This window comes from Setaria viridis, chromosome 1 (genome assembly GCF_005286985.2).
Source record: "Setaria viridis chromosome 1, Setaria_viridis_v4.0, whole genome shotgun sequence".
Classification (NCBI taxonomy): Eukaryota; Viridiplantae; Streptophyta; class Magnoliopsida; order Poales; family Poaceae; genus Setaria; species Setaria viridis.
The window spans coordinates 25,739,903-25,752,567 of record NC_048263.2 but is presented as its reverse complement, the minus strand read 5'-3'; the positions used below and the strand labels follow the sequence as shown (position 1 = coordinate 25,752,567).

General features: G+C 51.9%; 2 protein-coding genes across 2 annotated transcripts; one reads left to right on the top strand and one right to left on the bottom strand.

Moving 5' to 3' along the window:
• Nucleotides 1-4,822: 4,822 nt before the first annotated feature.
• Nucleotides 4,823-6,046, top strand: LOC117842179 (germin-like protein 2-4). The gene has a single exon (XM_034722553.2). It carries the CDS (start codon nt 5,057-5,059, stop codon nt 5,747-5,749), a length of 693 nt encoding a protein of 230 aa, XP_034578444.1. The 5' UTR covers nt 4,823-5,056; the 3' UTR covers nt 5,750-6,046.
• Nucleotides 6,047-7,070: 1,024 nt separating this feature from the next.
• On the bottom strand, nt 7,071-11,984 carry LOC117841736 (uncharacterized). Its single transcript, XM_034722220.2, has 5 exons — nt 11,706-11,984; nt 8,662-8,918; nt 8,025-8,236; nt 7,642-7,903; nt 7,071-7,531 (listed from the first exon to the last, which is right to left on the bottom strand). The coding sequence occupies exons 1-5, from the start codon at nt 11,779-11,781 to the stop codon at nt 7,232-7,234; spliced, it is 1,107 nt and encodes a 368-aa protein (XP_034578111.1). The 5' UTR covers nt 11,782-11,984; the 3' UTR covers nt 7,071-7,231.
• Between the last annotated feature and the right edge of the window lie 681 nt (nt 11,985-12,665).

The following is a 12,665-nucleotide window of genomic DNA, read 5'->3' as shown; positions in this document are numbered from 1 at the left end:
GCGTTTGGACATAGTTCTCTCACAAATGAAAATAGTTTTTGACAACTAATCGTAGTTCTCAGAATAAACATAAACATAGTTTTCTCATAAATGAACATAGTTTTCACAACTAAAGAGAAACATGATCCAGCTAAATCAACACGTTCATCTAGTCCGAGTCACCTTCATATAGTAACTCATCATCCCCGGCAACAAAAAACTCCCTTCCCTTTCTTATCGACATTAACCTTACCAACAGGTAAATCGGCAACAAGAGCCTTCATCGTCTCCATCTGTGCCTCTTCCACTTTTTGTTGTAACTCTTCCATTTCAATCCTTCTCTTTCTTACCCTATCCTGCTGCAAATATTCTTCCCAGGAACCCTTAGGGTATTTCGCATTCGGATCAACCACATAACCTAAGCGATCTCTTTCCTTCCTCAACCTTTGTTTCTCTAACTCCCTCTCCTCCTGCAACTTCCTCCTATTTTCTCTCTTCTCATTTTCAGTTAGAGGTCATGGATACTTGGATCTATTCTACCTCCAATACTTAATAATAGTTTCCCTCGCATAAAGTCCTTTAGGCTCCACTCCAGTCTCATGCACCATATCTTGATATATTTTCCCCCAAAGCAAGTCGTTGTCAGGGATAGACACATCATACTCCTTCCTAATCTTTTCTTTAAGTTCTTGTTGTTTTCTTGACTTTCATGGTTCCGATGTATTACCCAACTTTAATAACAAATCACAACGATCAGAAAAATCTTCCCAATCACATGTCCTTCCCTCCTGCAACAACAATTTCATATTCTTACAAATTTGAAACAAGTTCCAACCTTAATAACACACAAGAGACGAGTAGTTACTAACCCAGTAATCGCCATGTGCATTTCCACAGAACGAACCATATCCAAGTTCAGAAGGCACCACACCTTGTGTTGCCAATATACCACACTTGCATCTATCACTTGGAGAGGACACACATGGCCACGGTGCCTTTCCACTCTCGAACTCCCGCACTTGCTCCTCCGTTGGTCACATTGCCATTAGGCTATATATATACTCATTGAAATCACACAACGGCCACCCATCTTGCAAAAAAACAGTGACATGAACTACTCATACGTAAAGTAACTAGAAAACGCTGCTCCAACTTCCAAGCAATAACATCAAGTAAAAGTACGAACAATATACTGCAAAATTATAACTGCTAGCTACACGTCATACTAATATTCTCATAATAAACTTACATGAGTCTTTAGCGAGCATCGAAAGAATGGAGTAAACTTAGGTGAATCCCCTAAGTTAGGACGCATAAGCTTAGCAGGAACACCACACTTGCACATGGGAGGATCCCTCACACGCCTACAAGCAGCCTCCTGCTTCTCCTCCTCGGTCATCCTATGTGGGTTTGGTGGAGGAGGAACCTAACGCCTAAACTGATGGTATGGTTTAAGCTTTGTGCTATGATATGTGAATAGGCGGATCCTAGGATCATATTTGTCGGGTCCATCGATCCACTGAAAGAAATCACAAGGTGCGGCAGGCATTGGATCAAAAGTCCACTTGCATACATAGAAGGCTCTTCCGGCTGTCTTTGGATGCCTTGATTGTTTCACCTCTGCTTGCACGCCACATCTACAAAGAGGTACCGGAAGGGCAGGAGGTACGGGACCAGCACTATTGGACTCGCCCACGTAACGCACATACCACCTACGCCGCTTGTATTCACAACCAAACGATGTCATCTCACCTAGACATCAAGTGCCACAAAATTAATACACAAATAAACTTTACACACGTAATCCATACGAGCTATATACATCATTTTGATAAAATGTAAACACTCCATCTACAAAATACAAATACTTAAACATATCAATTATAACAACTATATTAAGGAACAAAATATGAGATAAATTAATTGATCATATAAAAAAAATACATGTCATGTAAACCCACGATTGGATGAATATATACCTACATTGAAGCATTCAACAAGTTCTACACGTCAATATCGCGGGCAGAGACTCAATTGCGTATGAACTATGTATCATCTAACACAAAACACAATTGCATTTCATTCAAAATTGAAATCATCAACCTAACCCTAAGTCACCTAAACATCCTCCGATCTACCAAATGCAACAGTAAAACACGAGAAAAAGTAGGGGGATACCTTCCACACGAAGCAAGGATCGATTTCCACAACTTTCCCCCACCGAAAACGCCGGATTTTGGATGGATTTGGGGGTGGGGCGGTGGGGGGCGGCGCAGGAAGCTAAGGGCGCGGGTCTGTCTGGAGGAAGAAGAAAGGAGGGAGGGAGGAGGAAGGAGCCGGGGCACGGATGTGGTGCAGGCACTGCCGCGCCAGGCGGGCTGGCGCGGCGAGCGCCCACCCACGTCAGCGCCCACCTGGCGCGGCGATTCGCCGCGCCAGCGTGGCAGGGGCTCGCCGCGCCAGTGCATGTGGCGCGGCAGAGGCTGCCTGCCGCGCCAGGCGGTCTGGCGTGGCCAAAAGTGTCATCTGCCGCAAATAAAGTCCCGCTGAGGTTATTTTTAAAAATAAATAAAAAAAGGTTAAAAATAAAAAAATTCCCCCCTCATCCTCCCCTCACGCCACCCGCCCAGTGACCACCACCACCCTTCCTTCCCACCCTTCCTAATCCGGTTCTCCTCGTCACCACGCCTCCGGCCACTGCCCACCGGTGTCCCGCCCTGCCCAGTCGGCGACGCTCCCGTGCCGCCTTGCCCTCCGCCGCCAGCCAACCCGCCACCACCGCCGGGCCTCCGCGTCGCCCCGCCTCCTCCTCTTCTATGGCCGCCGGCTAGAAGCCCCCACCCCAGCAACCCGAACCCTAACTCTAGCCCCACCGCCGCCGCCTCCACCACCACCCCGACCGGCGGCGACCTCGCCGCGAGCCGCTCCCCCCACTCCCCACCCCTCCCCGGCTCTCACTCCGGCACGCGTGCGAGTCGGTGTCGGTGCCATGGGTGTGACCGGCGGTCGGCGGAGGAAGAAGAAGAGATCGTGCGGCCAACGAGGGCCGCACGAATCTCAAACCAATATATTTATTGCATCTTCCTACGAACCAATCCACTCCGCTAGCTGCATGAACCGAGTTAAACAAAAATGCAGATGCTTTAGCTCCAGCCCCAACCAAATGCATGGGCTATGTCTGGGTGCTAGGCATCGGAGGGAATCAGCCAAATGCACAGCAGCACGGGACAATCCTGACGGCGCATCACTCTTCGAGGTCGTCCCCGGCGAGCACGGCGGCGGCCCTCGCGTGCGTGCCTGCGTGGGCACACGCGCATTAGACTCGACCCACCAGCCACCAGTGCATCTGCCGCCACCTATCTGCAGGTACTTCATAGTGGGTGTACTCGTGTGACCTCGGGCAGCAGGCCATGCCGCCACGGAGCTGGTCAGCAGCTGCAGCGCCGGGGTGAGCGTGTGTCTGAGTGAGATGTACGCGAAGGAGGATGGGGAGCTGCTGTTGGAGGCGCGCGCGCTGCTGCTACCGCGACCCAGCATCGCATGAGACAGTGCGCGGCGCAGAGCAGCCACCGCCGTGGCGCGGAGGCGCACGACTTGTTTGTGGCTACGCAGGCCGTGGCGGAGTCGCGGCGGCTGACGGAGCTGCAGGATGATCAGGCAATGGCGTTCCACCAGCTGGGAGCAAGGATGCGTGCAGCGACCCTCTCGATGCGACGACGTGAGCTGCTGCAGAACCATTGAAGCCCAATCCAAACCGATTCAAGCCACTTTCACCTGCAAACTGAACTGAACCAAAATATTTTCTGGTGCCATCCTAGTCCCACCGAACCAAAGCCCAACCGGATGAAGTCCAACCGGTTAAACCAGTTGTAAACCGAACCATTAGCAGCTTTAGTTGTGATCCACAGGTTATGCACAAATTACGGTGGCCAACTCTTACTTCCCAGTACTACTGGTAGTACCTGTTGTCTGACCTCTGAGCCTCTTCCTGACCACCAACTGACCTTTTTTAGTCCGTGCTCGGTGCTCTTCATGCTCATTTTCCATAGGCGCCCCTGTGCTCTAATATACTAGTCAGGCTTTAGCGAAATCATGAGAGTAACCGATCAGTGTAACATTGTCTTGTGCTACCAATGATGCGGGAGATGGGAGCGAGGCGGAGCAAGTAACGTCACTTGCAAGCGATGTCCTCCAAGCGGTGTGGCGGTAGCTCCCGGGCGGCTCTGGCTGGCGGCGGGCACGGGCAGAGCGGGAGCCTGCTACGCCACGAAAGCATCATTGCCCAGATGACATGACATGATAACACTAGCTGCCCCAGCCGGTACCAGCATTGCCTTGCGAGATTTGCATGCATGGAACATGATTCTCCCAAGACGAAAACCAATCATCCAACCACATTCGAGTGTTCATGAACAAGAATCCGAGCCACAGGCCCTCCTGGAAAGACACACACACAATGTGGCATCAAACCAAGCATTTCCTTTTTTTTCTTTTTTCCCCTTTTGGAGGATGGTTCATGTGTTTCTTGGAAGCCCGGCCCCTGGCTAGAATGCATTACACACGGTTGGAAGTCTTGAACGAAGGAATTTTCTCCAGTCAAAGATGGTGCCTGCCAGCGGCAACGTCTTCCAAGTACTCTGCTCCCTACTTCCAGGAAGCTGCCATTTTTTCCACGGTTTCTCCTGGTTCCGTTCCATTTGATCCTGTTCCTTTCCGCTGCACCCATCACTCCGCCACAGAGAAGCCGACACTTAACAACTGGACATCAGCACGCGCTTGATTATTGAACAATAATAACCTAATACTCCTAGCAGTACGATACAGGTAGGACGGTATGTCGCATATCGTAGTTTTATAGAGTTGTAAGATGTGACATGTCTATTTATATATAAGTATGTACAAGATGAGATCACTCGCCCTCTTCCCCAGGCAAAGCTGCAGCTCCAAGTCTGCAACTAGCTGATGCAAGACAGTGGTGACCAGCGACCACGAACCGACGAGTGAGACGAGACCTCCGTGACCGACCAACCGCGAGCCAGCCAACGACCGACACTAGCTAGCTAGCAAGCATCCAGGGATGGCGGCGCATCACCTCCTCCTCCTCCTGCTCGCCGTGCTGCTCCCGGCGGCGGCCACGGCGGACCCCGACGCCGTGCAGGACTACTGCGTGCCGGACGCCGGCGGGCGCGGGCGGCCCCTGGAGCTGTCGCTGCTCCGGACCTACCCGTGCCGGAGCCCCGTCAACCTGACGGCGTCCGACTTCGCCTTCGCCGGCGTGCGCGCCGCGGGCAACTTCTCCGCGGACACGGGCTTCGCGGGTGTCTCCGTCACGCCCGCGCAGTTCCCGGCGCTGCACACCCTGGGCGTGTCCTTTGCCCGCGCCGACCTCTCCGCGGCGGGCGGCGTCAACCCGCCGCACTATCACCCGCGCGCCACCGAGACGGCGCTCGTCCTGGCGGGGCGCGTCTACGCCGGCTTCGTCGACTCCGGCGGCCGCATCTTCGCCAAGGTGCTCGAGAAGGGGGAGGTGATGGTGTTCCCCAAGGGGATGGTGCACTTCCAGATGAACGTCGGCGACGAGCCCGCCACGGTGTACGGCACCTTCAACAGCGAGAACCCCGGCATCGTGCGCATCCCGGCCACCGTGTTCGGGTCCGGGATCAAGGGCGGCGTCCTCGAGAGGGCGTTCGGGCTCTCCCCGGCGGAGCTCCGCCGGCTCGAGAAGAGGTTCGGCCCGCCCAAGACCAAGCTGTCCGAGATGGAGGATTAGTTACTTAATCAGCCGTTGTGGCGGTGCATGATTAATTACTAGTTTACGGGTAGACTTTGTGATTCGGAGTATATTTCTTTTGAATTGTTAATGATGTTGTTGTAGTATGAATTATTTGGCGGTGGTTGTCGTGGATCGACATTGTGATAGACTTGGGAATGATTAGAGCCTTTATTTGGAGGTATATATTGGTACAGATGGGCGGTTAGGTGTCACATTCGATCGACTGTCAAGTGTCCAACATGTTTATCCTATACAAATTGGTAAAGAAGATCGACTTTAGTTTGTTGTGGATCATGATTTCTCTGCGCATGCCAAGTGAGTTCAAGCAGTATACGTGCAAATCATTGAGGTGGCTCATGGTAAAGTTACTGCACGTACACCTTCGTTAAAGATTACACAAGTTGAATAAAAAAACAATTCATTGTAACCAAGGAATAGCTTAGCAACAGATTTGTCTATTGCCCCTGAAGCTCGTTATTCACCGGCATCCATATTCCACGAATCCACAACAGTGCCGGCAATCGCCACAGGACCGAGTGTGTTGGAGCTCTGCAGGGTGCCTTGCGTATAAGATGATTTCAGGCATTACCAGGCACACTATGGAAGCTGGGAGCCAAGAAGCAACATTCTGTGACATGCGTTTTTGGTGAGAACAATATAAATTATGCAGCAACTTTATGCCTAACATCTGGCACATGGTCTAAGGTATAATGGCCAAGCCTTCCCGTCCGATAGAGATTGATTAGTTTGAAAGCTATAAGTTTGCCCATATCCTCACTTGATTCAGTGGAAACTTTGAAAACCTTCTGCAAGGATACAAATTGGCAGTCTATCAATCTTCTGAATTCATCTTCCTTTCCAAGATCGCCCTTAAAAGATGATAGGGTCTCAAAAAGCGCTTGGCGCACAGCCTTCACGATGAAATCCTGCCAAATTGCAATAAAGCAGTGCATGCATTTGCAATAACCCAGGCGGCGCGACACGGCCTCCGCCGCGGCCGCCGCCATCGGAGAAGACGAGGCGGGACTGAGACGAGAGGTGGGACCCCAAGTTCCCAACCCAGCAAGGAAAGGAACCGTCGAATGGCTGGGCTGGACCGGCCCACGTGCTAGAGAGAGCCTTCAGGCCCATCCGATTTGTTGGACATCGGCGAAATGGAATCGTCCTTCATCCCCTCTGCTGTGTCCCTCACCCTCACTCTCTGCTTGAAACGAAATGACGAGCACTGAATACGTCTAGCCTTTATTTTCCAAATCAAATATGTCTACCTTCTTTGTTGGACAAGGGCGAAACTTGATGAGAGCAAAGAAAGATTCAGTGACGACAACGGACTTAACTTAATTATTATTATTATCATTTCTCTCTCTATAAATTGGAATAGGAGCAACAATCACAATGACATGTCGCTAGCATGCATTCTCACTGCACTACACCAGGATCTCTAGTTACATCGAAAAATCAAAACACCATCACAATCAATCACTCGTCGTCCCCGAGCAGCAGCGACTTGAGGATGACGTCGGGCATCCCGTCGGCGATGGGGAAGAGGTGTCCGGCCGTGGGCAGCTCGTGGTAGCGCACCCACGGCAGCCTCTGGCTGATGTAGCGCGACAGCCCCACGGGCACGATGAGGTCCTCGGCGCCGTGCCACAGGTGCACCTTGCCCTCGCCGCCCGGGAACGGGTCCTCCAGCTCCAGCGGGCTCCAGCTCCACTTGCCGAACCCCACCATCATGTCGCGGTGCAGGCTCTCGTGCTCCCCCTGCTGCCGCGACTGGTACTGCACGCGTTCAAGTGGCGAGAACGAATCGGAAAACAAGATGATGAGCAAGCAACATTCATGGTAGCAGATGTCCGAGAAGTGCAGGGGGTGAGAATTGATAAGCTTACGGCGTAGCTCCTGTAGGCGAACTTGGGGATGACGGCCATGTCCTCCCGTGACATGATGGCGGGGTTGAAGGAGATGACGCTGGACGCCGGGAAGAGCTTCTGGGTGTTCCACCAGTAGGTGAGCCAGGGCGCGTGGTGCGCCACGCCCACGGCCCACTTGTCCTGCGCCACCTGCACGTTCCAGGCCTCCCGGGACACGTTCGCGGGGAACCCGGACCACCAGTAGTTGCCCACAGGGCCAAGGATGGCAACTCCAGCGAGCCTGCAAATGCAATGCAGCAGGTTGCAAGATTCAGCCCATCATCAACAATGATCGATCGCACATCTTTACATTTGCAGTGCAAAGTTACGGTCTGAATACCAAATTGAAAGCGATCAGGTACCTGTGCGGGATGTACTTGAGGCAGCTCCACATGATCTCGCCGCCCATGGAGAAGCCGGTGAGGTAGAACTTGGGGCCGAGCTCCATGGCGTCGGCGAGCTGCTCGATGTCCAAGGCGATGCTCTTCACAGTCCTCCCCGGGTGCGGGTCGCTCTCGCCGTACCCAGGACGATCAAAAGAGAGCAGGTAGATCCCCAGCTCCTGCGCCAGCTCCTGTTACATTTTTCTTTTCAGTTCAGTACACAGCGCAACGCAACTACTGGTGTTTAGTTCCACGATTAGCTCCTGTTACATCGAATATTTATATACTAGGACTAAATATACTAATTATAAAATTAATTGCACAGATGGAGCCTAATTCGCGAGACGAATCTATTAACCCTAATTAGTTCATGATTAAGCACATATTTACTGTAGTATCATATTGTCAAATCATGAACTAATTAGGCTTAATAAATTCGTCTCGCGAATATGTGCAATTAGTTTTTATAATTAGTCTATGTTTAATGCTCCTAATTAATATCTAAATATTCGATGTGATAGGGACTAAACTTTAGTCCGTGGAACCAAACACCCCTAAGTAGAGGACTGTTCATCTTCATCATCAGTACTTCAGTCTCAGAGATATATAGCCGTACCGGCGAGACCCGGAGCACGTCGTATCTGCAGGAATCGAAGCCGTGCACGAAGATGATCTTGTGCTTGGCCTGGTCCTTGGGGACGCCGGACTCGTGGTAGGCCAGGTGCCTGCCGTCCTGGAGCCTGATCCTCGGCGACGTCACCGGAGGGCCGCCAGGCGTCCCGGGTATCTTGGGAGGCGGAGCCTGCAGCTGCCGGTACAGCAGCGCCAGCAAGAACATCAACGCGATGCGCGGGAGCCGCTTGGCGATGCCGCCTGTGAGACCAGAAATCGCATTTCGTCATTACAATTTCACCTTGGAATAAAATCCTTGAAAATCAACAGCCCTTTCTTTGGGAGAAATAAATAGAATGGAAAAGACATTATAATCTTTGGCAAAAGTCAGTCCTGGCGTGCGCTTTGCATAGACCGCTGTTACGCGCTGTCGACGTTTATGCTGCTGTTTCCTTGTGCGCACATCATGCTTAGTATGTTCCTCGGAAATTGCTACTCCTATATGCTTCTAGTATCAGAGGTAGGCAGAACAGAGGTAGCTAAATCCAAGAACAACAGGATAAGCTTCATTAGCCATCAATCCATCATCAGTTCTTTTCCGTAAGAAACGAAGTTGCTCAGATCGTCGATACCCTAAACGCAACCACGACAAAAGGTACCAATAATTTAAGCCGGCGGCTTTGGACGGTCGCATCCATGCAAATAAATGGGCTTTTTATATCGGCGGTCAACTGCCATCGTCGTGACGATGCAACGTGGCCACGATAGCAATTGCGTTGAAGATAACAATAACATGGGGAGTTATTCCTTCAAAAAAATAACATGGAGAGTTGTACTAGTCGCAAGCTGCAGCAATTGAAGAACAAGCTGTCGTAGGCATAAAAATTCTTCGCTGGAGCAAGCAGCTGGTGTGGAACGCTTCTAACCTCCAGCTTCGAATTGGTTTAAAGGTTGTATAGTCCTAAAGAAACTTTTAAACGTTGGAATTGTATACTCCTCTGCGTTTTCAACTCGTTGACGCACACTTTGGACGTAGCGCACGTATGCAAACAGGAAAAAAGCTGTTTGTGTTTTGGATCAAACGTGTCCAGTTAATACGCCCTTGATAAACATACACGACCCAAATAATGAATGAAACCATGTAAACAAGGGTTGCGCCGACGGCTCTACAGTTAGTATACTATTGTTAGTCTTGTCATCGCGATCTTCACCTGGCCGCCGAAAAGGACAGAAACAGTGCGGCCGAAAGCAACAGGATGACGCAGATTGCAAGAAACAGGGAGGAGCGCTCGGAATTGAAGTGTCCTTTTCGAGATGTCCAAGGCTCGAATCAGAATTCAGGAGCCCTGAACGAAGGCGCGTCAGCTGTGCAAAAGTCCAACTGCCTGAACGAATTGCTGAGCTTGGAGTAAAGGACATCCCCGATGAGTCCAGTCCATCGTATGGATGGAAGACAAATGAATAGCACTCTAATCTTTATATACTGTGTATAAGTAGTAACAGGATAAGGTTGATATATTGCAATTATGTTCGAGCCATGAGTTTCCTATACGAAGCGAATCTGAGCGTAACAATAACAAACTGTTCAGCCGATGACCGATCGATGTGACCTACGAGAGTTTAAAGCGCCGGCTTGAGCAGGTGTAGCCATGAATATGGTATATGGGCCAGCCTCCTCAATATATCATCGGTGGTCAGTAGTTATTTTGACCCGGGCTAAATAGGTTTTAGTTTTGGTTTAAATTTTATAGTCCGTAGAGACACCTTTAGTCTCAGTTGGTAAAAGTGATCCTGTAGTCCCGGTTGATATTACAGACCTGAACTAAACCCTCCGAGGGCTTACCTTTACCCGATTGGTGTTACCAACCGGGACTAAAGAGTCCCCACAAGTTACTACAAAATATTTGCATCTCGATTTTTCCAACTGGAACTGATGCTCGTTTTTCTACCAGTAACATGCGCCCATCCTAACTCTACAGTGTGAACTAAAATGACATGTAAACTTGCACATGAGCTAGCTACCTTTTATAGATACTCAAAATTTCAAACAAATTAAGATCAGAAACTGCTGTCAAGATATCAATTATTTGCTCAAGTAATAGCAACTGGTGCGAAAAAAAAGGCTTGTAACTTCTGTGGATTCGAATACGCTACTCTCTGTTACTATAAGTACTATGGTCCTAAAGAAAATGTTGGATGGTCCCCGCTCTATACGGCCTCTCCTTTCAACCTGTTGACGATTTTGACAGGACGACATGGCGCACGCACGCAACTCCAAAAAAAAATCGTGTGCGTGCTTTGGAGCAAGAAGAGAAGAAAAGTGTCGATCGAGTACATGATGCTACCTTCTCCGACGTGTGAAATCGTGTGTTTTATTTAGTCATTTTTCACCATCTTCACCGCCTGGAAAGGACTGAGACCGTGCGACGGGAGAAGCAACGTGCTGAAAACGGCGGCAGCGTGTCGATCGCTTTCGAATTAGCCATGCTCTCGAATCGGCATGGAACTGTTGTTCCCGCGAGTCCACAGGTTTCATTGTTTTCTTTACGAAAAATCACACAAGTTCATCCCGGCGCTGTTCGCGGACAGTTGTGCCCATTTATTTGCGTGCGTCGGAGTGCGGACATGGCACATGGCCAGCTTGGCTAGGCTAGGCAGACAGCGAACATCGGGGCTAACGCCCGAGTGGACAAGAAGAAAGCCAAAGAGAGGATGATGTGTGCATCGGGTTCGATCGGCGCCCCGCGTTACGTGGGGACAAGGGGGTGGAGCCTGGTCGCCGGAGACACCCGTGACTACGTGATCGATCGGATGCAAACTTGTCGGCCCCGATGAGCTCTCTTCTCGTGCGGTTATGAGCCAGCCATAGAAGGCGAAACCCTGTCTGTATCATCACGATGATATCGAACGTCTCCCGATCGAGCACGCGAGCGGTCCGCGTATGGTTACTTTATTTGCAACCAATCCTCGAGGATCGCCAAACGGAAAACAACTCGAGACGACTACCAGAGGGAAGGATGAATGGATGATGGAGAGAGGGAGACGTACCGGAGTCGGAGGCCTTGTTGGGCGCCGGCGCCTTGCCGCCGTTGGCCGACGGCTTCTTGCCCGAATCAGCAGCCATGGCCGTCGTCGGACGAGACGGTGCCGCGGGAAGCAGCTAGGACCGGCCGGCCGCGAGAATGCCCTGAGCGCCGGGATACTTGCTTGGTGTGTTGTGGTGGTGATGGAACGAGAGGACTCGGCGCGCGCCGTTATATATAGCTAAGCCACCCCGATCCGCCGGCTGCGGCCGGCTGCGGTGCAGGGGCACGCCACGCTGCCGAGTGCCGACTCGCCTCCGCCCCGCCCCCTCCTTTTTTGTCGCGTCTGTTTTAACCGCGGGACGAAAGGAACTAGCGGGCGGGCGGCCACGGGCCACCCGCGCACGACGTGCGCACCCCTCCGCTCGCCTCTGGGTCGCGTCGCCAGAGGAGGAGGGGCGGCACGGCGCGGTCGGGAACGGGACCGCACGCGACCAGCCGGACCCGGTCGTCTCGTGACCCTGTCAGCCGAGAGGGCCAGGCAGCAGATAGACGCAGACGCAGGAGCATGGAAGGCCGGTCGCCCGGCCGGGTCCAAGTAAGAAAGGGGCCCCGAAACGCACGCGCCCGGCGGCTTTGGCAGCCAGCAGCCGCGCGCGCCCCGGCTTTCCGGGGTTGGAGACGCGCCCGCGACCGGGGGCAACCGACGACGGTGGAAGGAAACAAGGCGCGCGTCACGGTCACGGCGCGATCGGCGTGGCGACCGGGAGTTTGGTTGGTTGCCCGCGTGGGAGGTACGGGGACGACAGGGGAAGCGGCTAAACGAGCCAAGGCAGCAGCTAGCGACCGCCGCGGCCTTCGATCCCCGGTGAGCTAAGGGCCTGTTTGGATTCTAGGTTGTCACGTTAAATGTTCGGATGCTAATTAGGAGACTAAATATGAGCTAATTATAAAACTAATTGTAGAAGCTCTGAGCTAATTCGCG